At 34.9% G+C, this 26,258-nt stretch overlaps 1 protein-coding gene across 4 annotated transcripts in view; it reads right to left on the reverse strand.

The window, feature by feature from the left end:
* RELCH (RAB11 binding and LisH domain, coiled-coil and HEAT repeat containing) overlaps positions 1-26,258 on the reverse strand; it is a 75,453-nt gene that overhangs the window by 29,054 nt on the left and 20,141 nt on the right. For 2 of the 4 annotated variants that reach the window (XM_083866800.1, XM_083866797.1), the window contains exons 3-12: positions 22,256-22,327; positions 22,091-22,146; positions 21,858-21,971; positions 19,667-19,870; positions 19,486-19,577; positions 18,173-18,481; positions 13,774-13,849; positions 13,286-13,381; positions 4,597-4,709; positions 537-627 (exon numbers count right to left, since the gene is read on the reverse strand). In XM_083866800.1, the coding sequence (XP_083722926.1) occupies positions 537-627; positions 4,597-4,709; positions 13,286-13,381; positions 13,774-13,849; positions 18,173-18,481; positions 19,486-19,577; positions 19,667-19,870; positions 21,858-21,971; positions 22,091-22,146; positions 22,256-22,327 (1,223 nt within the window). Of the gene's footprint in view, positions 1-536; positions 628-4,596; positions 4,710-7,167; positions 7,278-13,285; positions 13,382-13,773; positions 13,850-18,172; positions 18,482-19,485; positions 19,578-19,666; positions 19,871-21,857; positions 21,972-22,090; positions 22,147-22,255; positions 22,328-26,258 lie in introns of those variants that run through there. The other 2 variants (XM_083866798.1, XM_083866799.1) reach the window with 2 other exon arrangements.

Genomic DNA, 26,258 nt, shown 5'->3' on the forward strand with positions numbered 1-26,258 from the left:
TTCAGTTTGGTTGTTCAGTTATTTCTATTAATTTCGAATATCTGTGAAAACAATCACTGTGATTCTACAAGTGACATGCAAACTTCAGGCTCATCTCACAGGTGCACATCTGTGAGAGACTTGCTTATGAGTACTTTGATTTTCTGTTTAAGAATTTGAACTAGCTGAGATGTGGACACTACACTAGGGACTTAAAACAACATAAAAAAATCAGCAAATAAAATCATTGAATGAAAATGGATTTCCAACAGGCTGGAAAGTACAGTAAAAATCATGAAAGTACTGACCTAGTAATGTTACACAACACTGATGATGAACATGTGTTTATCTACCCTTCAATATAACAAGATAGTCTTTAATAAGCTTTCTGCTTCTGAGGTGTTTTTAATGTTAGATAAAAATATATATAATGAGAACAAAGAATATCCCAATATTTTTTTGAAAAGCAAACCCAAAACCTCCCGTTAAATGAATAAAACTCAAATTTATGAACTTTTAACTAATTTTGGAGGGTAAAGCAAGCAATAATCAGTTACCTGCTCCCAACACTGTGGTAAAAGTTCAGCTTCTACACGTGTTGGTCCAACATGTCGGGCAAATGCCACGCACCCAGTCAGTATCATCTGTCTGAAAATATAAATTTAAAGCTTTAATCTGTTTATAAAGTTTTATATAACATATATTCTTTAAGTTAGGAAAATCACATGCTGACAAGCAATAGGTAGTTGTCTGCAGTCAAGATTTCACACCATCCACACTGACTTAAAGACTAAATATTAAATTGAAAGTCATTAATATCCTTGCTCATTGCAGGGTGGGGATTTGCTTACATGACCTTCAAATGTCCCTTCCAACCCAAACTATTCTAAGGTTTTACCTTGGTTTATATTCAAAATGCCTTTTCCAAAATCTTGCAGGTTCTCAACTCCATAAACCAGTATGAGAATCTCTGATTTGGGTATTTCTGATTTTCTGAAGTCTGAGACTGGGAGTCTCTGACTAAATCTCTCATTTAATTCTTAGTACTGAATACTATCATGCAGTAAAAGGATTCAAATTACCTAATACTATCACACCATCAGTATTTTACAGAAGTAAATTGATTTTATTTAGAAGCATTTGTGAGATTTAATGAACTTTCTTCAGAGCAAGTAGCTTATTTCTTTTATGACATCGTTTTGCAACATTCAAAGATGCAAGTTACTGTCATCTTTCACAAAATACTGGACTTCATTCTTGTGAGAAATCTTCTAAAGCCCACTAAAGAATAAAAGCAAGTAATGAACCAGTAGTATCTATAATCACCTGTTATTTGTATTCATATTCTTATACTTTTTACCTTTCATTAAAGTTTGCAAGAAATTGCCACTGTTCCATCAATTTCATAGGCACATAGGTATATTTAAAATTTCAGTAAGACTGTACTAAACTGTCATTTATGAAATTTTATTTTATGAGTGTCTATCTTGCTCAGATTTTTTATTTCTCTTTTTCCTGTTGATAGGATTGGAATAATACCAACTTTGCAAGCAATTCACCAATTCTAATTACCTTTAGTGCCTAAATGAACTCTTAAATACCTAGCTTAAAATGATAATGTGTGGACATGAGACCCAATTTTATCACCTCCTCGGTAAAATTAGGACACTATTCAGAGTTTATTATTATTACTCTGTGAAATGTAAACCAGAATTAATTTGTTACTGTTTTACTGTCATGTCTAGACTCCTAAATATTTTCTGTATCAAAAGCATCCCCTTAAGGTTGAAAGGCAGAGATTTTGCTGGTTATCTTTTAACCCCTCACAGAACACACTCCATCAAAAAAAGACTCATTCACTTTAAGAATTTTTTAGGAGAAAGATCCTATAAAAAAGTTATTTTTTTAGTCCCAGCATTCTTTAAGCCAACAATCAGAGCAAGTTCTTTTGTTTTGTGTTGTGTGTGTTTGGGTTTCTTACCTCTCTACCACATTCAGAGAACTAGGCCTTTGATCAATGTAAAAAGTAGGGAGAAAACAAAAATGGTTTGATAAGACTCAAGAAACCAACAACTGATAGCAACATGGAGACAAAAGGCTGTGGTAATTCTGAGTTTTACTGCAAACAAAATAGGCATTTGAGTTACTTTTTTTGGTTCTATACACTGCACCTAATCACAGAACTGGGCAACAGAATATACATTTTTTAAGATATTAGAAAATAGCAGAACACAGTAATCACTTGAAATTTTCTGCATTAGAAACAGAATAAAGCAAAATATTCTTTATTAAATGAAATTTTTTTTATAAGTTTAATGAAATCTCAGAATTAAGTCAGATTTCTTTTGGCCCTGCCTACAAAGATGGGAATTTGAAGATATTTCAAAAATATTTTAAAATAAGGTTTTAAATATTTTACTGCAACCATTTTAACAGCATATGGTAACAGACAGCATTTCAGGGAAAGGAAAGTTGTAAAGATCTCAGTAAGAGGTGATTGAGGCAACATTTTGATCTTGTTCTATTAGAGTCAAACATTAATCTCACTTCTTCATGGCTCCTAGTCTCCAAAACTAACATAATTGTACAAAAAGGTTATGTGAACACATTTTTGTTCCTTTACAGAAGAGAATTTGATAGGCATTTTTAGAAGTTGAATGGGACATTAATGAGCAAAGCCATAAGGATAAAAGTGGCCTTGTTAAATATAATGTTAGTGTACAAGACTACAGAAATATGCCAAGCACCAAAAAGCATCTCCATGAGCAAGAAGTATAATCCAGGCCTTCTGCATAACTGCTAAAATACTTCAGATATTTTACACTATAGAACAAAATACTTATTTTAATGGGTTCATTCTTGGAAATGCAAAGCCACATTTCAGTCTCTTATATCTAGCAAATTAAAAATGTCAACTAATCAGCTGCTACATCAAGGTATAATGTGGTAGGCTTGTACAGTACAGCAGAAGGTAAACGAGTAACAAGAAACAATTAATATCATTGTTCTGGTGACTAAACCTCAATGTCTTTGCTCACTTCGTATTGCACAAGACTGCTAAAATATTATTTAAATATATTTAGATAAAAACAAAGCATGCATAATACATTTCCATACAAATCTATAAATATAATCCCCCTCTGAATAAGCAGTTTCTCTATTTAATATTATTCAGAATCTCTTATTTGAGGGACTCTTAAATGGTTTTCCATTTGATTATAGCACTTTTAAAAGCAATTACCATTTCAATGTGTGCAAATGTGTATTATGTACATGCACGCTTTGTCCTAGGGTTTATCCTAGGGCAGACTATTTTTCTAAATTTTTCATGAAAACAAGTTATTTTTATATATAAATTGCTAATTCACAACAAAAATTGAATAAACTCCAGGAAAAAAGGCTTTTTCTTCTTTCTCAACTGCTTGAAAAGACACACCTACTGCACCTAAAGGAGGATATGAAAAGTCTACTTGACAGGCCACCAATCCTGTAACAAATTAATCACAAGAGACTCCATGCAATATGTAATTTTCCTTCCAACCACAAATTATTTTAACTTCTCACTCAACACGGGATATTCAAAACACTTTGGAAGCAGATTTCTAATGACTCTGAAGTAGAACCAGGACTGCATCTTTTTCTAATTTCAATCTGCATGGTGCCACTATGCTACAACTTGCTTTTTTTTTAAGCTTTTTTTTTTTTTTTTTCAAATCTCCAAAGCCATGGCCTTCAATTATACCTAATCTCTAAATTTTACCATGGGAACGGTTTAGAAAGATGCCTGAACACTTCAGTTTTGGAGGGTCTCCAAAAGAAATGCTTTCCACCCACTTCATAAAGCCTATTTTGTCTGAAGACAGCCTAGAGCAACAATAGACACAGATGCTTTCCAAAACATCTCTAATGAAAATAATAGAAGAGCTACAGATCAAACATGAAAAGTCCTTTCACAGTTAAGAGAAGGAAACATACCAGCTTACTGTCTTTCAACCTTAAGGATATTCTCATCAAGATCAGTACAAAGTCAGATTTCCTGAGCACTAGGGAAGAATTAAATTAAATTTATAGAACAAAAGGTGTAATTTGTTTCAGAAGCTTAAGCAAAATGAAACAAAGTTCATAACACTTGTCAGATCTAGATCACTGCCACATTCTTCTTAATTTTTTTATTGCTACCATAGTAAAGAGTCATACACCAAAGAGCACTATTTTCCCCAGAGAAACCTGGTGGTTATCTGAACAAGCATGTAGATCACTAAGACAGGTTTAAAAAAAAGCTGTCTTGATTTCTACATCAACCAGTGCTAAGAATTATGAAGTTAAATATAATTTTAACAAAGCAGTTTAAGTTAATCTTTAAACACAAAAAGGAACTGAAATGTTACACTGTAGCTTAGAAGCACATTCTTACATTTCAGTAACTAGAAAGTACAGGTCATGGAAATGGAAAGTTCTGAACTTGGCATAAAATTGCCAACACTATAGAGGCAAAATAGCAGCTTAAATTAAACTTCTTTAATAACACCCAATAATATCCAATTTCTATTAGTCCTGCTGCTTGCACAGAGAAAAACGTTCCTGCTTGTCCCATACACCACACAAGCACAAACACACCTTTGCTCATCGTCTGGTCGTTTGATCAAATTGAACAGTATGTGCAGAAGCTGATCCCTCTCTTTGGGTTCAGGATGGAGGCAGGCTGTACACAGTATGAGTGGGATCAATTCCTAAAAAGTTGTGGGTAGGGGAAAACCAAACAAAGTAAAATTGCTTTGGGTATACATTCATTAACAGCAAAAGAAACTAGAGAAGATAAATCTAACATCACATTAACATCAAAACAGTTAGAAAAGGTACTTTGGAGTCGTGATGTCTTATTAAATGACCTGAGGAAAGTGAAGGTCTACAAAAGTTAGAATTATTTTCCTGCTAGGAAAAATCAGGGGAAAACCAGCACACAGAATGAAAAGCTCTGCAAGGATTACAATTAACATATGCAGGTCACCTGTAACCAGAATCAGAGGACAATAATGGTTTCAATTGTTTTACCTACTGAACTGAAGCTCCACAGACATCTATGGAATAAAGCTTCTATGAAAAAATGCCACGGAATTAAAGATTAAAATTTCCAATTAAGCATCCACGCAGTTTTGTGCACAAGTTTGAAAAAAAAATGAACATTGAGAAACATGCATTGGTAAAGGTGACTGCAGACAGATTTTATGTTCACTGACAATTATCTGATTTTTTTAAAGGTTCTGTGATTTTTTTTCCATACAAAAAGCAATCTCTGAAGCTGAATTTTCTTTTTGGAGCAATTAAAATGTCTTAAAGAAACAAATTACGAAGAAAATACTGCGTAAAATACAAAGAGAAAATATAAGGATCTTCATAGTGAAGACTTCCTTTCTAAATATACCTACAAAGCTCATGGTATTCATTCCCAGAAGAAACAAATGTTTCTAAAACATTGTCTGGAAGTCCCTTCCCTTGACCTTGTTGATGTGAGCTTTTACTCCAATTGAATTTGGAAGCCAGACAGTTTTTAGGTGATTTAATATCTTAGAGGCAGAAATATCACACTGGGAGGTCAGGAAAAAAGAACAAAAAAACCTCAGTGGCTGGAAAAAAACATGAGCAAGTAATCTGGAGATTACCATGCACACCTGCTGTGTACTTCAGAGCCGTTTTTAGCAAAAAGATGTTTAGTGAATTATTAAGTTGTGACAAATAAGCAGGTGACAGTGGGAAACACATCTAATGTTAGTAGGAGAGATTATATAAACCCTGGAAAAATCTGTGGTTGTTTACAATGACTTTGCAGGGAGGTGCAAATTTCTTCTTGCAGATATTTAAAGAGACTTGATCATGATGTTCTTGTGGACATGTGGAAATACCACTGACAACATCCTCATTGCTCAACCTGTATTTTCCTAAACAGCAGGAGCTATATTTATATTAAACATAAAACAAGACTCCACTTTAAAGCAATGTCTAAGCTAGTCATCTCCTGACAAGTTTTTTGGATTTTTTTCCCCACAAGGATTCTACTCTGTGTGCTATATTTCATCTCCAAAGATGACCAAGACACAACTAAACTGTACTTTAACATTTTGTGATTCTGAAGATTTAGTGGCAATATTTAACTCAATAATGATACAGATTAGGGAATTTATGACAGAGGAGACAACATGGAAATATCCTGCCTATCACTTCAAAAATCTAAAAGGAGAGAAGGAGAAATGAAAAATAAATTTGAATAATTTGAACATTTACATTTCTTAAATACTTTTAAGAGTAATAGGGGGTTGTTTTTAAACAAGTGTTGCACAACACAAAATAATATGAACTGAAGACGTTCATTAAGAAACTTTACAAATTAAATTGCATGAAGAACTAAGTAACTTTCTTCAGCTGAGAACTTCTTTCCCTCTAGAGTCTGCATGTTAGATCTTATTTTTGGTTACTTAAGATTTTCGCCCATTTAAAGTTCTGAGAAGTCAGGGGTTTAACCTATTTAACTTTTTTTTGTACTGCATAGAATTTTCTCTCCTGCAAACACTGTTTGAAGTCAAAAAGACTTGAAAGAATATTACTAAAATAATACCTGCCTCAATACCACTCTAAATACTACTTATACATGAAACTCCTTTAAATATGAAATCTGATAGCAATTTGTAGATACAGAACAAAAATACTACCGTAAAGAATAAAACTCATTAAAAAACTTAACACTGAATAAACACCTGTTACTTTAGTGAAATCTAACTTTCTGAAATCTACCTTAAATTGACATTATTCAAATACTTTTGCAAGTATTCTTAAATACTCCTATGAAAAACTTTACAAAGAATATACTTCATGAAATGGGACACTTATAGGATTTTTGTTTCATCTGTTGAAACCAACACACTGGTTTCACTTTCTTAGTAAGTTTGAGTACCAACTCAAAAATCTCAACTGCTTACTCCAAACTACTGCTAGATTTTAAAACAGTACCATGAGGTGGGTTTTTTAAAGCTTCTTAGGGAATTTAAGGAAGTTAACATTGTCTTTTTTCAGCTGAGTCTGCATGAAAGGAAAATACCTGAGAATATTCACCTAGAAACTGCTGCCTTGTGTCTGAAAGGCTAATGAGTAACCTAGCAGCATCGACATGGGGCAGATACAAGGCTGGTTCTTTACCTTGCAGAAAGCTGGTTATTATAGCTGTATTTTCTTGTCCATTGGTCACATTCTCTCATGCATACTATGGGAGAAGAGAGTGTTCTCTGCATCGCTGCATCAGGGCTTCTACAGTTCCTTCTATTAAGGGGAGTGGAGAAAGAGTGAGAAGTCTTGAACAGTGGTTTTTTTCTGTGCTCCCTATTGCCCTCAGGGACAGGAAGGTAAAACTTGAAGCAAAGGGGACTGTGGGACCAAAAGAACAAAACTGCTCTACAGAGGGACAAAACAGCTCAAGTGAAGTCTCCCAAACACTTATAAGGGGCAGATTCTTCTCAGGACATTCAGGAGCATTAAGAACAAAAACCAGCCTACAGGTAAGTTTGAGCTCATTTCTTCCTGTTGCTAAGGCTCACGCCTTTGATGTAGATTTGGTTTACAAATCTCAGATTTTTCATTCTTGAAACCAGCAGAGAAGCTATAGAAAGTAGTAATTTTCCAGTAGGATATGGTAAGATTACTGTTTGGCTGTTTAGATTCAAGAGAAAAGTTCACAACATAGTTATGGAGACTCTATATAATTATTAATAATCAAGAAGTGGACTTCCAGTGCTATTTGAAACACCCTGCATTCCTTGGGAAGGAATACCACTTGTGCTGACAGTCATAAAACAAAGCAAGAACTTAAGTTTCAAAAAACCCCAACAACTCTCCCTCTATTTAATTTGGGATCCTTCCTAAGCATCCTGTTCATCCCAAGTCCTTCCTTTCTCTTCTGCCTTTGAGTTCAGAATGAGTTTTGACAGTTTGTGTCAGTGTTAGTCAACAGGTGTGACTAGTGACTCTCATGATTATAGTAAGAAGAGTCACTTCTAGAGCTTTGATACTGTTTTCCCATTAGATTCCAAACAGCCTGACATCATAACATTGTCAGCACTTGCAGCTTGATGCAATAAAACATTATGTGTCATAGGTCCCAGCTCTACTATTGAAAAGCCAAATTCATATCTGAGGCAGTTTATACCTGTGAGTTATCCAAATGCAGGATGGAGTGAAAGAAGTTATTTTGGTTTTACTGTGATAGAAGCTATACACAGGTGACTGACAGACAATGCTCTGAGGCTGACCTAACATGTTGCACAGGAGAACTGAAAAAACCCATCTTCCCTCTGCTCTGCTTCTCTGTAACTCTCCATGTAGGTCTCTCCAAAGAAAAACACACATTTGTCTCACCATAGTATCTCTGGACAACTTCTTCCTAACTTACAACAACTTGTTCCATTATCTTTGGAAGGGATTCACTATTTCAGTTATCAATAAAGGCAACATTTACATGGACAGACAGAGTACCTCTCTCTTCATTATGGTCAAAAGAACATGGCTTTTTAATAGCAATTAGTACCACAAACTATATGCAAGATAGTTCCTCCTACATATTAAAAGTATTACAAACAAAATTTCAAACTTTGTGTTTTTTTAAAGTGCATCATATAGCAAGCATCTTAGAAGGTGGTGAGGAATTTTGTGTCAGTGTTGTTTCCATCATTATAACAATGTTTTGCTAAACATTCCAACAAGTCTTCTACATCTTAGTTGCTCTCACTAATTACTGTCTTCTTGTTGGAGTGTTCATAAGCAAAATAATTACCTCAAAGAAGGAATTTAACTAATGTTAAGTGTCAAGACTAGTTACTTCAGTAGGTTCAAATAAGACTATTTTTTATTACTCCAAATATTTATGAATTAATTATGTATATACACACAAGGAGACATGATCAATTTTGTTAATGTGTACCTTTTAATTTTTATTAGTCAATGCTTATATTGTGAACCAATGCTATGTTAAAATTATTCTGTAACTTAGCCTCTGACAAGTAAATAAAATAAAATAATCTTATTCTCTGCAACTGAAATAGGTACCAACAAACCACTGAGAGGGACTGTCTTGGGCAAGAATGTATTTGAAGTTCCAAATTCATCCTCTTAGTTTTAAAATGAAAAAATATTTAATCATAGGATTAACGCATGACTTAAAACTTTGTGCTGCTAATCTTACTAATATTAAAGTCACAGCTCTAATTAACTCTCATGGATGGAGACTATTATTTCAAGATGCAAAGTAAGCCTCTCAGAGATCCCAAAGGGATGCTTTTACATAAGAATCAATGGTAGGGTGTGGGTGTGAAAAAAGTTTGTACTACATTGTCTGTATCTACTGTTTATTTGAAAACACACATACAAAAGTTTGTAATACAACAAAAGCTGGCAATTCAATTAATAAACATCAAATTCAGCTCCTTGCATACATGAGCTATGTCAGCTTTACAGAAAGTGTTGAAAGCTTTCAGACTAGAGAAGAAAAGGCTATTTTATGAGACTGCGTTATTTTACTCTAAGGAAACTGCACTAGACCCTCATATGGAGAGGGGAACTAAAGGACTTCAAAAACGGTTGTATCTCATGCTTCTGGAGCACCCTTACTCCCTGAACAAAAACAGTCCTGCAAGCAAAAACCAACACTGCTTGTATACCAGAAAAGGACCAGCAAAAAGGCTGTGGTCAGCACTACCCCTTGATTTTTAGAAATGTAACGGATAGAAGTCTACTGCAATCTAAGTTTTACAGGGTAACTAAGTATTGTAATTGTCCATTTAGATTTCTTTATTCTCCCCTATAATGTGAAATTAAAGTGGTCATCTAGAAGATATTGACAACTGACAATTTTCATGCCCAACAACTCAGGTTTATGTACCTTTATCCATATCCAATCAGAATGAAATCTGTTTGACAACCCCTGGAAACAATTAAGTATGCTGCCAAGATCTGACACAGTCTTCTTTTACATTTCTTTAGTAAAGCCAATATTTTATGGCTTTTAAAGCATAATACTGAGATGAAAATTTATAGTAAGATACTCTACTGTGTTTAAGGAGACATGCCAGAGAATTAGTGTCTGGGTGATATTTATGTGCAGTTACTGCACATTAATGTGATTACTTTCAATCTACAGTGGAGATCTAGTGGAGTTGAGAATAGCATCAGAGCATGAAGATTTAATATTATCTTTGCTTCAACTTTAAAAATAAAAGCAAAACTCTATTCTTAACATGTTGAACTCTCTATAAATAACAGTTTCTCAGTACAACTGTTTAGGGGTGTATTTCAGTAGACCACTATCATGATTTTGCTAAGTTTGCATAACACAAAAGATAGTTAAAGGCTAACACTGGAATAATGGGCGATATGAAAGATTTAAATAATTAGATAAAAGTGTTGAGTTAGAACAAGAGTAATAAGATATTAAGCAAAACATTTACTCTGGGCCAAACTCCATTAAAGGACCATATACTGCAAAGTATGGAAGTTATACATCCAAACAAGGTTACTCTCATTTCCTGACAAAAAAACATTGACTTTTACATCTTAGAAAGCATGAAAATTGAGTATTTCACTGATTAGTTACCACAAAAATTTCAAAAGACTGTTTCTCTCTAATTACATTTTAGCCAAAGGAATTTTTCTATGGTACATCTATTAATGAATGGAAGGTGGCTGATTTTACTTTCGTGATTTTTTGATTATTAATGTATTTTAAGTGGTAAAAAAATAATTGAGAAAGCAGATTCCAATGTAGATCAGTTTTTATGAACCCAAGCTGCTCATTTGCAAGAAGTATTATCACATAGGCTGAATCCCAAACAAAGGGCTTTTTTTTTAAGAATTGGTTTTTAGCAGTTTGTTACTGGTCATTCCACTTACTGTTACTTGGATTGCAACATCTCCTTTATTTGTGAGTGCATACATATACAAATCTAAATATTGACATACATGTTTTCAGGGAGTTAAGATAACCTAGATGCTTGAGAAGAAGACAAAATTAAATTTATATGTTGATACATGAATTTTGATGACTACCAATTGCTGAGGCAATTTTCTAGTGTGATGCATTATTGATTTTACACAGTTGAACTGCTTTTTTAGAAACAACTAAGATTATCCCCTCAGTCACCCTACTCAATACTGTGTCTTTCCTTCTTTGTTACCCTCCATTGGAACCTGAACTACAGACACTGAATAACAATTAAAGCTGCACCAATACACAAAAATAAATAATTTCAGAAATGTCAACTACAGTATTTGCCAGAACACTTACTACTGGATCAGGCAGGCTGCTACTGACTTTAAGATGCTTAAAAACATAGGAAAAATAGTTGCTGAATCTCTGCTGAAGGACAACAACTACTGAGAGATAGTCAACCCCCACAAACTCAGTTTCTCCAAAATGAAGATGCTTAGCATGTCATTTTCAGCTTAAGATTTTGCAACCAATTTCAACATGATGGATGCTTAAAGAACAGACACATTTCAGGGAGTCATCAAAAAATAATGTTTAACTCTCATCCTAACACATTGCTGGTGTAAGATATTAAGTACTACCATTCCTGTTGTTTCAGAACAGACTGGTGATCACTTTGCATTGTGATCTGAACTTGTCACACATATTTCTCAAATTAGTGAGCTTTAGGTATATATTTACACCAGTTCTCTGTGCAAGTCTTGTTACAAGGTTGTTTTTGGACAAGACTCAGAGTTACACCTTGTTGAAGATGGCCTAGTTCTTATGTCAGCTTCTCATAATTTGATTAGGATAAATACTGAGAGGTGATCTACCCAACCTTTCCTTCACATTCCATGACTACATCAGAAAGAACATTAAAATAGCTATAGTGAAAGGTGGCAGGTAACTAAAAGAAGGTGTTTTTTAAAGCAAATTTCAATTCTTGAAACATTAAACATCCCATGTAATCCAACTACTTGATTGTCATTTGTGGCTTTTTCAATTAAACTGAAACAGATAATTTAAGGCAAAACCACATATAATCAAATGTAACTTTCATTTTAAAACAACCTAAGTAGGAAACAGACTAAAAGGTCACAAAAATATTCAATACATTACACAGATTATGCTAAAAGCTGTGAAAAGAAGCCAAAATACCACATCCTGCCAAGCAGAAGGAAGGAAAGGAATAAATAAGAAATCAGAAATTAAGCACTGATCCAGGAACATTCACAGAATTATTGTAAAAGACAGAAGTATTTCCAGAGCACCCAGTTAACACTCCCACCCTTCTAAGAAATAAAAAGCCTTTTATGACTTTTCAAAACACAGCACATATTTCAAGTCTACTGTGTCAGCTGCTGATAATTCCCTGTATGGTATAAAATTTTAGTTTACAGGATCAGTACAAATTTCTTGAGGAATTTTCAAAGCCTTAAAATGAATTTATGCAAAACACACAACTAAGTCTATCATACTGTAGGTCCCGTCAACAAGGACTTGCTCAATGAGATATGCCACTTCAAACCCTTTACTTCAATGTCAACTACAAGGATGCTGGATTTTTGTTTGATATGTCTTCAATTTAGGGGTTTTTTTAACATATTTGGTAATGCGCAATATTTATAAAAAGCAAAACAAGTCATTTTTTTTTCCTTCCTTTTGTATGCTATATAGCATGAATGATTATGCAAACCATCACCTTCAGTTACATTCAAAACATGCATTACATGTTCCTAATTTTTAGTCATTCTCATTTAAAAGTTAAGAAAAACACAGAAGCAAGATTGCTCATTTCCTTATAAAGGGGTATTTTTGATGAACCTTTACTTGGCTGATATATGGAGCTCCCAAGAAAAGACATTAAAATTTGTTTGTTGAAAACTATTTTTGTTGAAGTACATTGTGCTGTAAAAGAACCTGAATGTTATTCCTTATTTAAATTGATAGACCAAATAAACCAATGTTTGAACTTATAGCCCCTGTTCTTTGCAATGCACATTGATATTGTCTTCCCTAACAGAAACATTTGTGCTACCACAAACAGATGGACCTACAGTAACAGTCTTGCTGGATGCTAATGGGTGCCTTAAGCAGAGGAAGAAATATTAGGATACCATGCAGGTTTACTGAACTCACCTGACAGAGGTGTAAAACCATTTTCTAGGAGCAGAGATGCATGCACAAAAGTAAGAACATGATTGCAAGTAACAGACTTTCATGAAGTTAGACACAACAGCTTCAAAATGAACAACAAAATATCGTGAAAAAAACAAAAGGTAAAATTTCAGGGTTCCTCACCTCTCGCTTTGCAAGCAGAACATTAGGAACAATATGAGGCAGGCAGCGTCCCAACATTAACATGACACTTTTCTCACTGTCTGCAATCCGAGATACCTAGAAAACCAAGTTGCTTGTTTGCTTTTTTTAGAAGCGCAGGAACGGAAAAATACCATTTGACAGGAATAGTAAAAATTGCAGCAGGCTGATCACTTACCAGAAAAGTGTTTAATTTACTCCCACACGTAAGGCTGTAAATTTTTTATGCGTCAGTAATTTCAAAAGCATGAATCCATTTGTAGGAGTCTCAAAAGTTCCCAGTAATTACACCTCTATCACTAGATTTCATATTTAGCATAAAATCTGGAAGCATATCTTTATTTCTTAACTTTCAAGCACATAGATTCATCTCTCCATCTATGTCTTGTTTCAAAGCAATTATTGCTTGTTTAACTATTGCTGCCGTGCAAAAGGAAGGACCTTTTAGTTTATGTCAACTGGAAATATACCTCTGATCCCAAACGGCTGTCTGCTGACATCCGACAGAAGGATAGTAGTGCTTGATGGAAAGCTGGTGACAATTTCCTGAAATATCATTGAAGAAAGCTTAAATCAGAAAAGCAATAAAGCAAGTCCTTTCACTCTGGTTTAATCAGCTAGGTAAAATGACTCCCAGAATGCATGTTTAAGTGATTCATACTACAGAAGTTTTAAAATTATCTTTTAGGGTGTTTAGTTTGTAGCAAGAAAAAAATATGAGTGTCCTAATTAAGAAGTTACTTTTAGTACCAAAGAATGTAACATCTTTCAAACTGCTGCACTGACAAAAATAGGACTAAAGCATGAAGAAAAGGAAGCTTAGGCAATACAAGAGGAAGCACACAATTATGCAAACGGGGTGGGGCGGGAACAGAAATCACACGGAACAGTATTTTTGCTTAATGCTCTGATTCTGCAAATTGCATTAAAAGCATTTTAGTAGTCAGTCAAGTTATGAGCTTCAGGCTTAAACAGAGTTTGCTCAACTGTCACCTTGGGATCTAACTTTGGATTCAAATGCCGCCAGAACCTGAAAATCAATCTTAAACTGCTGTTAAAGCCCTCATACAGGGTGCATCTGCACAAGCACCGCCTCATGGCCACTTCCAGCACCAGACCATGCAGAGCCAAGCTACTCAAAGCCTCAGGCATCCATATCAAACCCTGATAAAAGCTTCAAAACGGCCATGTCCAAAAGGGTAATTTGGCAGAAATGTTGTCAGAAAACAATTACTGACCACTACATTGAACAGGCAAGCAGCAGCACCCCATTTTTCCGAGTAATGACAACTTCCTCTGCCTTATCTGAGGCCTGTACTTAGATGCTAACCTAACACTGCTTCATCCACTATGTTTAAAGAAGACAGACAACATTTGTCTTCCAAAACATGCATGGAAAGCATCTCACCCATTACCATCATCTGCTGTTTGAGTCCTCTAATGACAGAGAGGAGGCAACTCCTATTTCTTATGTGGAAACTGGTAACACCTTTAAACCCTCAAAAATATACACGAGTGCACAAAATCCAACACAATAAACAATTATGTGCATGGACATACATTTTATCTAATAGACTGAAACATAACACTTCTTACCATAAATGCACCATCATTCACCCTTTTCTAACTGAAAAAGCCCAATAAGAATCAAAGCTCCTACTTATAATTACTTAAACTAATCCAAGAAGATATCAATAAATATACCAGTTTTCCTCTTCTCACTATTTAGAAAATTATGATAAATAAGTTTTTTTTATTTATTGCTTAAAATCAATGTTTTTCTTAACAGTATGGATTTTTAAAGTACATTTTAAATTTTAATGATGGAAGCTTGTTTTAATTCTATTCAGCTTGGTTTTGTGCAAGGTTCATTTAAAAAAAGTTACTAAACTACTTAAATGGTAGCTAGTTACTGCAAAGGACCTCTGTTTCACAACATGTTAGTCCTTATGCTGCAAAATATCCTTGACTGACAGATTTACAGGTTCTACTCAAGACTGTAGAGTTTTTTTACACTGGGAGAACATGAGCAAGCATTGCAAGGCAGCAGCCTAACATTAAAGCCTTGGCCAGCCCTTTGCCTAGGCTGTCCTTCAACTTGGCATTCATTCTACAGAAAATCAGGTCCTCTCCCACTTGGAATCCTAATTAAAATCCTACGTAAGGGCAAAGTTCCATTCCCACTTTGCAGAGAATGAAAAGTAAATATGACAACATGTCAATGAATTTCCCTGTGGATTAAATAACAGCAAAGCTCTGGGCAGTACGGATCCTGCTACAATTGCTGGCTATACTTGAAGTCCAGAAAGCTTCTCCTTAATGAAGTCTAACAAAATCCTTGATGGCTACGCTGGAGAAAACCGATAAAAGACCAAGGCCTCTTGCACACAAGTCAGAGGCAAGTCTCTTCAAGGGCCAACAGATGCCAGGAGTATGCCAAATATAAAAAGTACAATGAATAAAAAGCTCAAGCACTACTATTCTATTTAATATGACTCTGGTACAAAACAGTCAATTCACTCAAAAAGCCAGGAGTGCTATGTACAGAAAACATCTTGTATTTGGTACAAATTCCCACACACCTTAAATTAGTTGAATAAACACATGTGGTGCAGTCTATTTAAACCACTGGTAGTGCTTTGCACTGCAATCTGTTAACTGAGGCATTTTTCCAATGATGGCCATGTCCTCATTTGCCAGCATGCACGCACAGCTGCTCTGAGTGCAGTCACACAAAGCAGGCTCACTTCCTCTTCTGTCTTCCCATCTGGGCAAGATTTATGCCAAGAAAACACTCCATAGATACAGTAGTAATGAACTTGCCTTTTAGGATAGAGTCTTAGTTTTTAACCCTTCTTAGTACATTCTGCATAAATTGCAGTAATAGTCTTCTACAAATAACCCTGTATTGAAATCAATAAATATCCAGCATTTCCATTGTGCTGCTTCTCCTGTAGATCTCCAAACATTTAACAAATAATCTATTTTCTCAGTGGAAAAAATACTGCATTATTACAAACCTAGGGCATAATCCAGAAAGAAAATTTAGTACTAGATACTGGTCTATAAAACACTGTATCAAATATGCTTTCCTTTGACCCTTTGCTGACATATTAAGCCCAAAGCAGAGTACAAAAATAGCTACATATTACACATGCATTACTTATTTTTGCAGTGAACTGCATTTGAGGGAACTCGTGAATATAACTGAATGGGGATTCATGGCTTCATTGAACTACTTCTCAAATAAATCTATGTGCAGTTATAGTTAAAACAGCTGTGATCAGCAGAACAAATGCTGCTCTTCTAGACTCTGTCATAAATTCCACTGGAAATACACAGTTCATTCCTCACTTAGTGATTTTATCCTATTTTGATACAAGTTCTCACTATCCCCAAATCGTAAATCTGTCATGCACTTAACACCACTCAGCCCTCACCATTAATATGAGCAAAAAGAAACTTGCAACATACCAAATGAAAGTAGGTACAACAAGCATATAGCAATCAATGCACAACAGCTCTCAGTTTGGATTACTACATAGTCTGGCTTTTCAGCTAGGATATGAAAGAAACTTAAAAAGAAAAAAATCTGGAAAGCTTAAACTGAACCACTGACCATTTTCCAGAAAAATCTAAGCTGTTCTACTTTCCTGTTAAGCACTAGTATAGTCAACAAAGAGAAGAAATGTTATGAGACTCCAAAGTATTATATTCAGTATATATTATCTTTCCTTCTGTCCAATTCTGAAAAAGTAGCCCTGGACCCTAGAAGTTAAAGCAAGAAGTACAGAAAATCCAGAAAAAGCCAGATTGTTGGAGTTTGCAAAAAAAAGTTATTACTAGCAAGGTTAGCAACTCCCTTTTAGGTGCTTCTTTTCTGCCCCCCACTACAAGCTTGCATTTATTTTTTCATCTGCACAGAATGTCACATAGATTTGTACTTGGTATTTTCAGATGGAAAGGTAATTCTAGAAACAAATTACAGTATCAACAGAAGCAAGAGCTTGCCAAGGGAACTGTCAAAAGACAAAGCAGGATGGCTACCTGCTTCCCTAGGAACAAAAACAGTAAGATCATAGGGTGAGCTACTTGAATATCTTTGTCCACAGTGGTAACAATTATAAGTTGCACATACCCTCATTATGTTTGTGGTCCGTGTTATCCTGATGACTCCAGTGGTTTATTTATCACTTAGTGAACAAGCCACTTCCCCTCTTCACCATAAAAACCCTTGTACAGGTTGAAGGGGCTTTCTCAAGAGCACTTATAAGCACAAACTCAGTCTCCAAGTAATAACACAACATGAATACCCTATTTTAGTTAAAAGAATCATAGCTACCCAGTAAAGGCCTGCCCCAAAATCAAAACTCAAAAAAGCAGTATGCCATTAGATGCCTTTCTGATAATTACAAAATAAGTAAATGAAAAATAGTACTGCTCTCTAGGAGAGTTATACACATCCACACAGAAAGGGAAAATTTTTCCCAACAACTCTTCCAGCAGAAGAGAATTATTAAATTAAAAGAGAACAGAACTCTCTTGTCTTCCCACTCATTATTCTGATTTTACCTATCTTTTTGTTGCAACAAACAGAGCTGGCTTTAGAAACAAGTAGAAATGAAAAGAATTGAAACTTCTGAAACTCTCAATACTAAAACTGTAGGTTTATCATATGTACTCCTTCCTAAAGAGATCAGGAACAATATAAAAATATCAGCACTGTACCCTAGAGGTATGTTAAGTCCTTTATTTGCCTTCAAAACACAAATGATATATTCATTTGGCAGAATTTCACTGTTAGAAAAATATCTACTCACTTTACAAGAATTTTTAATAATAGCATGCACTTTATGACTTATCACTAACCTATTAGGTTTATCAAAGTGGACTGCAGCTTTAGATGATGGAGCACATGAGGACAGTTTTTCTGTCTCTTTGGAGGGCACAGAATTTAGCATATCATCTTTAGAAGTCCTTGAATCCACTTCAGCTGATAAAGCAAGGCTTGTTTCCTCAATATTTCCATGTTTATTGTCATTCTCAGAGCTCTTGATATCCAAGTACCGTCCATTGTCCTCTGAGACTGTGAGAGGCACTTGTTTCAAAGAAGGATGGGGAGCTACACCATAAACCGTTGACACAGCAAAGTTTTCATTCTTGAGAAGATCTATTTCACTGAAAAAGCAAAATATGAAATATATTTGTAGCTTTCATGCAAATGCTCTTCAAATCACACCACTGCAGCACAGAAATAAAGACAATGTACTGAAGAGCTCAACATACTCAAGAGGCCCCTCTTCAATTCATGTATGTTTAAGAATTCCAATAACAGAAATAACTTTCATCACACAAACTGTTCAAACAAGCACGAGTTTCATTTAGCACTTTAGTAAATAATTAGTAGCAGGAAAAATGTTGCACTCTGAGTGAGTGAATCAATGAAACAAGCGAGTAACAACCATTTTATCTCCTTCTGGCTGAAATGTGAGCACTGATTGTCACAAGACAGAACTCTAACTAGGATACAAAACAAAATACTACAGCGGTGAATCAATATACACTATCCTATCTGGCTTTGAAATAATAACTATGTAAGTCAATAAAGCCACTTAACATTTATGCACTTTCCCACACACAGCATTAGTACACCTCTTAAGAGGAATGATATCTTACAGCTTACAGAATGATATGTTTTGACTAAACTTTTATGAACTTTTTTTTTTTTTGGCTGTTATTAAAGATACTGTCATGTCTACTAGTCTTGCTCTTCAGGAAGAAAAACTATATTGACATCAGATGTTAAAACAAGCATCTTTCAGAGTTTGCAAGCTGCACACACAAAAATAAAGCGAATTGAAGTGACATAAAGCTAATTGAAGAAAAACTTACGTAAAACAGATCAGAAGTGATTGTTCTCAAAGAAATGAAGTTACATTGTAAGAACAAAACTGGTTACAAAATTAAATTATATAGGTAATTATAGGGAAATAATCAGTCTGAAGTCTCTTCCTTTTTCTAAATCAAGTACTCTGTATTAAAAAGGAAAGACTGCCCTGCCCTGAAGAATTCATTCTTCAGTCATTCCCTATATCTAAGTTATGGTTTCATATATGTGTTAGAAAAACATTGAAAAGTCATCCAACATTTATCCAGTGTCAAGTAGGTTGATAAGTACATACCTTTCAAGTCTTTGGATTTGTTCCATCAAAGACCATTTCTCATTGTTTAACACACTAATCTGATCTTCTAATTTTTGCACTATTAAACATTGCTAAACACAAGACAGAAACAAAAGAGTTTAGTACAATAAAGTTAAGTAGCACATTAAACAGCTGTAACATTTCTTCTGTACACTCTTACTTCTATTGACTGTGGTGTTGTTTCAAACACAGGGACGGTCCCAAGTATAGGAGTATCAGCCTCTAACTCATCATCTTCTACACCAACTGATGCATCCACCACATCTCTAGCAGTAACATGATGATTTCCAAAGTCACGGTAGAGTTGTAACAGGTCAGGAGGTTTTGGAATGTTCAATCCTACATCATCCCAAAGTTCAAAATCCTTCAAAAGAATAAAAGAAACTAAAGCATACGATATACTTTTTTTTTTCTCTTCCTCATTTGACCACAGATGATGTAATAGCAAAATAATCACATCAAGACTGCATTGTAGTAAATCAGATAGAGGCTTAACTGAACAAGAAACAAGAGTAGAGGAAGGATCCACTTCATGAACCAAAGCAGTTTCACTGTAAAGGCTGCTCTAGGTAACATACTAGAGAGAGTCCCTTCCAAACCACATAGGTTACTTTTCATTTTGCCAAGATATGAACACTTTTTCGCATCAGAAATAACATTGCTCAAATTCTAGCAGAAGCCAATGCAGTTGATACAAGGCAGAAATACTGGCTTTGTTCCCATTTCATTCACCAGTGCAGGTGTAATTTCCCTGAGGCTGCCAGTCAATCGTTTAGGTTGGAAAAGACCTCTGAGATCATGGAGTCCAATCTTTGATTGATCATCACCATGTAAACAAGACCAGAGCACTAAGTGCTACATCCAGTCATTTCTTGAACACCTCCAGGGATAGTGACTTCACCACCTCTCTGGGAACTCCGTTCCAATGTTGAACATTTCCATGAAGAAATTCCTCCTGATGTCCAGTATATCTCAAACAGCTCTGCAGATGACTGATAGTGAGGTGCAAGCAAGGGCCTCCTGTCTCAAATCACCACTCTATGTTCTTCCTTTTTTCATTTACATCTTGTCATTCTATTAGTACACATCTGTTGGAATTCCATTGCAAACCATAAATAAGTTTGTGCACTTTTACACAGGAGTTCTGATGTTCTCTTTAATGATATTACATATAAGTATTGGTTTGAATTTTTTTCCTATTGCACCCAGTCTTCATATACCATGGTATGGTCACATACATTTATTTGAAGAAAGATTATTTTCTCAAAGAACTATGTGAATAATGTAGGAAAAAATGTGTCTACTATATGTTAATTGCTATATGTTCATATTTACCTTTTAGAATTAAGAAATTTGCTCTTTTTTTTGCTAATTCTCTCACAACACAAAACATTCTCAGTTGAGAACACAAATAGGATAAAATATTTATCTTTTCTCTTTAGGGGGCTGAATTCTCACAAGTATGTGGATGTTAAGTGCAAATATTCAGTGCGAGATGATTCAGAAACTCTATTTAACAACATACTTGCTTTATAGATTAGGATATGAAACATAGGAAAAGTATAAGGGGACCAGTTACAGATAAAATTTGATGAAGTTCTGTGTTTAATTCTTCTGGTAATATTCCAGTTTTGTGATGAAAACATATTGAGTGTTGATGTTACTGGGTGTTTTGTCTACCCAGTAACAGTCAGAACATAATTAGAATCATCCAAACATTCCTCCCAAGATATTCCTCCCATCAAATGTAAGCCAACAGAGATATAAAACCAATCATCTTAAGAAAAATGCAGTCAAGCATAGCTATGCTGGAAAGATCTAAGGTAACACCTCATTACCAAGAGCTTCTTCAAAACTGTACTCAATGCCACAGGTGATCGCATACACTCACACACACAACTACACATGTCCAGAAGACAACCAATGAGTAAAAACTGTATATCCTGCACAAGTCAACTGAGTAGGATCCAAGGAAAAGATAACGTTTGAGATCCAGGTCCTTGAGTTTAACTGAACATGTGTCACACCAGAATACAAGGAAATATCTAACTCACAGTATTTCACTTCTTGTTTTGCTTCCTTTATAGAATGCACATACTCTGTTTTCTTCCTACAAATTTTGGGAAACTACTGCTCAAATTGCTGTGTTTTCAAACCATGGTTTATATACGAAAATGCTAACTTATTTAACTAAATTTAACTTTTAGAGTACTCATATATATGAAGCAAATTGCATGCACAGGAAAAATCACTTAAGTTCACTTGAGTTTAGGACAACTCTGCTTTCCATATCAGAATATGGAAAGCAGAATGTGGAAAAAGCCCCAAACAAACCCACAAACAAACTTTACCTGATCATGATTTTCATCTGAAAATGTTATTGATGTAAGCTTGTAACTATTCTTCAATAAAAATTCATTAACTAGGAAGTTTAGAGCTCTTTTCTCAAGAGGTCTGATTGGCTCCTGGAAAAAAAAAAAAAAAAAAAGAAAATACACTAGATCTTTGGTTTATCTCTCTTCCAACTATGGAAGCACGTTCATACTAAAATCCATGCAAAGTTTGTTTACCATCAGCCACCTACCTGAATTTCAGGACTTGATTTATAATTTTTTCGTTCCTGCAAAGGAACTTCATTTTCTGGGGAGGAAAAAAGAAGCAACTAAATTTTACTCTCTCACAGAGGATGAGCTCAGCTACTTCTACATTGTTTAAAGTAGAGACTTAAGAAAAGGTTTATGTACACCACCTGCAGCCTGAGTCAGGTTGGCTCGAAGGGCCTGTATGGTCTCCTTGGCTTTCCGTAGTTCAAACTCCAGGACTGGACAGGGATTTGGATTAAACACACACAGGCATCCAACCAAGGCAAGGGAAACAAAAATAAAATATAAAAAGCAAGGATGGGTGTGAAAAAAAAGATACTGTTTGTATTAAACATAAAGCATGCAATCTTTATGGAACTTATGAACACATGCAGCAGAGTTGGTCTGAAAGCAAACTGGTGAACATTTTCCATAGTTTCACTGGCCTTAGGTTAGCTAAGTCAAAATTTCAAGCTGTCTGACAAGGACTCGTTGTAAGGTTTTGGGAAAATATTTGGGAGCTGATGCTGTCAAATGTTTTGGTTTTTTGGGGGCAAGAGGAGTATGTGGGCATTAAGAACACAGATCTACATGAAGCAAATATATTGTGGCAGCAGAGAAAGCTGTCTCCACATAGCAAAGCTTAAACCATGAAGTGAGTGTACAGTCCCACTGAAACCACAGACTTTTTTTGGAACATAAAATCATACACCAAAATTTTAGTAGTTTAAATGGAAGATCTTGAAATGTACTTTATCTTATTAAAAAGAATAATGTAGTTTTAAATTTTTATTTTAAAATAGTGGGATTTTAGGAATGTCCTACACTGGATTAGCATGTTGAATTCAGCTCACTGAAATCAAATTAAGAGAGATGCACAAGACCAAAAACACCCAAAAATTTCCAGCTCTTCTGCAATACTTAAAAAAAAGCTTGAAAGAAAGTCTTTGCACCATTATTCTTGAAAGTTTACATTGATTTTCAAACACCTAGAGTCAGCTTTAAATTCAAAAATACTTAATTCTAGCTCTCCACTTTCTCTTAATTCACCTTTCCACTCCCCTAGTCACATTATTTGTTTCTCATATTGCAGTGTTTCCTCCAAAAAGGGCCAGTGGTGATTTGTGTGCACTGGGATGTCATGTGCTTTGATGCTGAGGCCATATATATATATGGTGGCCTCAAATTTTAAGATCCTGGACCTTTGTAAAACATAGCAAATGTTCTTTGAATAGCCATTTACAGGTAGAACATCTGGGGAAACCTATTTAAGAGATTACCAGATAAATATATGCATTTCACTAATTCTCAGATTAATCTAATCACACTGAAATATAGTTACCAGAAGGAAGGTCTCTTAACTAGGAGAGATGAGCACAGAACTCCTACCACACTGAAGTGTTAGATAACCTATTTAGAGTAGTTTTATATCTACTTTACTCCCATACAAAATAAAAAGTGTTGTTGTGACTTTTAACAAGGAAATTTCAACATTTTCAATCCCTGCCTGGAAACAATTTAACATGGCATTTTGAAATATTTACACAGAACACAATGCACAGCAGAAACACTGTATTGGCCCTTGCTGCTAAGAAATGTTACTGAAGGCTGCAAAAAACCCTGGTTCCTCTTTTGAGCATCTGTTACTGAGACTCTTGCTAATTAGCACTCATGGAAAAAAGATTCACTCAGTTTGCAGTTCTGCATAAAAATTGAAGGAGTTACTACAGTACACCACATTTGCTACATGAAAGTAACTTGTTTGATGCACAGAATTTTACTGCAGCAATACAAAAGCGCAACTGAGGATACAATGAATAAAATATGTAAAATCTCTCTAGTATTCAGCAATGCTGATCTGCAAATACTTCTGTGCAACAAAGTTAGAAAAGGCTCTCATGGTAAAGTAAGTACCTAATTTTAGCACTTCCTTGCATTTGAGTTACTTATTCACAGTTGTAAGATACTAATTTGTTACTTTTTGATTATTTTAAAGAACTCAAATTAAGTAATTTTTCTTACGGAAATGACTACACGTTAACATTTCACTCGTGTAAAATATTTTCAAAGACCAGAACAGTTGCAGATCAGGAGTGCCCTGCACTAGAATGATATAAATAATAAAAAAAGTTAGAAAAACAATGCAAACTATAAAAACTCAGGAATCCAATTAAGGAAAATAGGAATAAGACATGTCTGAAGGCATAGAAAGCCAAAAATCTCATGTCAGACAAACCCATGTCAGACGGCAAGAATTGATTTTTAGTGAACAGTGACGATGCTGAAAATTCTTACAAGTCATTAGGACTTTACCCATTCAACTTTAAAAGTAGATTACTCTGCTGCATGTTTCTGTTACATAGTAGAAGATTCTAGATATAATATATTTGAGAAGCTGTCACTCGGTAGCATGTCACAACAGCCAGATAATCCTACCACAACACAGCATTTTTATAGTTGTACCTCATCTAATCTTACCAAGGGCACCATGATAATTGCCATCATACAAACCTTGATGCTTTCAGGTCCATCACAAATGTAGCTTTTACTTGAAGTAGTTTGTATGTGTTTATACAATCACAGACGTAAATAGCTATAACATTAACTTCAGTCAAATGTTAAACTGTGATTAAAAACTCTTTAAGTTATACTGAAATGTGATCTTCTGCCAAAACATATAATGATTTTTAATTCAACATGTCTACCAATGAAATCAACACTAGTAATACCTATTTGTTGATTCTGTAACATTTTCTGAAATAAAAAGGCAACCTTTCAACCCCTTTATTTGTAACCATAATGAACTATTGACTTTTATATAAATGACCTGATGGCTCTCCCCTTCTCCTGTTACAAAACTAAAGAAGTTACGCCTTCAGAAGCACTGACAAAGCCAAGCTAAAGCTTAACTTCATGCTTGACTGGGCTGGTAACATGTAGGACACCCAGCACTCAGAGAAGGAGCTGACACTCCTTAAGAATAATGTATAAAAATTTTGCTGCAGACAGCCTAAGAAAGGAAAGAATTAGATACACCTCTACATCAGAAAAGCAAAGAACAGAAATCCAGAGCCTTGAGGTTGGGTAATTTTCCTACAAGGAAAGGACATTTCTGAACAGTTTAGTTTGCCTTAGGGCAGAAAACGATCCAAATTTCAATGGCTCTTCTGCTTTTTCTTTATTAAATTTTTCTAATCACTACAGCTACCATCCTGAAAAAAATTACAAAGCCTGACTTAAAATGGGTGACTTGCAGCTAATCTAATACATCTTAAAAGAGAAGTGCATATCAGGAATGAGTCGCTTGTCTGCTGAGCTTTGAAATTTCAAAATTAAGTTTCCTCAAGGGTCTTATTCTATTGACTCGCATTTATTAACCACTTCATAAGTTATTGGATCATAGACTGAGAAGTTACCTATGAAGAACCATCTGCAATTTGGGATTGAACTAGTTGAGATCTACATGAACAGCAGTCCTGTTGAGCCAAGGCAAAAAAGTTGAGGAAAAAAACAGTACTTCTAAAATCATCCAGCACTTTTGTTGTATAAGCAGTAGTACTTCCAATTATATTAGAATTTTATATTCTATATTTAGAATACCTTGTCAGACTTTTGCATACTTCACTATGAAGTGCTCAGTACTTCAGATAATGATAGAAGAGTAGGTTTTTGTTGTGAAGCCACTATATGGTATTTCAACATTTTCTTTTAAAAGTAGTTCTCCTCTGAAGTATCAAGGGCCCCTGTGCTTGCCAGCTTTCCTCACTTTCGTATTGTTACAAGCTTTGTTGTTCCTTAACTGCCATTTTGAGTCCTTCCTCTTTGCCAAGTAAATAGAGAACTCCAGATATCCTAAATCATGCCCTCTAAAACATGTATAACATCCCATTACATTTGATGAATCTGTATATACATTTTGAATAGATCAGAAGAAATTCAAATTCTCTGACAATAGGTAGCAATGAAGCCACTGTCCCAAACATACGTCAGACCTGAGGTTTCCCAACTCCCATTTTCCTGATGGAAGTATTAAGAAAAAAAGAGGCCTTGAAATGTGAAACACTTCAGCACATAATACAAATAGCCCCGAATCAGAAAGCTGTACTTCAGCATAAGAGATGACCACCACACTACAAAAATTGAGACTAGCAGGAGGGTTCATGAGCACGT

The sequence above is a fragment of the Zosterops lateralis genome (assembly GCF_965231275.1).
Source record: "Zosterops lateralis genome assembly, chromosome: 1".
NCBI classification, from domain to species: Eukaryota; Metazoa; Chordata; class Aves; order Passeriformes; family Zosteropidae; genus Zosterops; species Zosterops lateralis.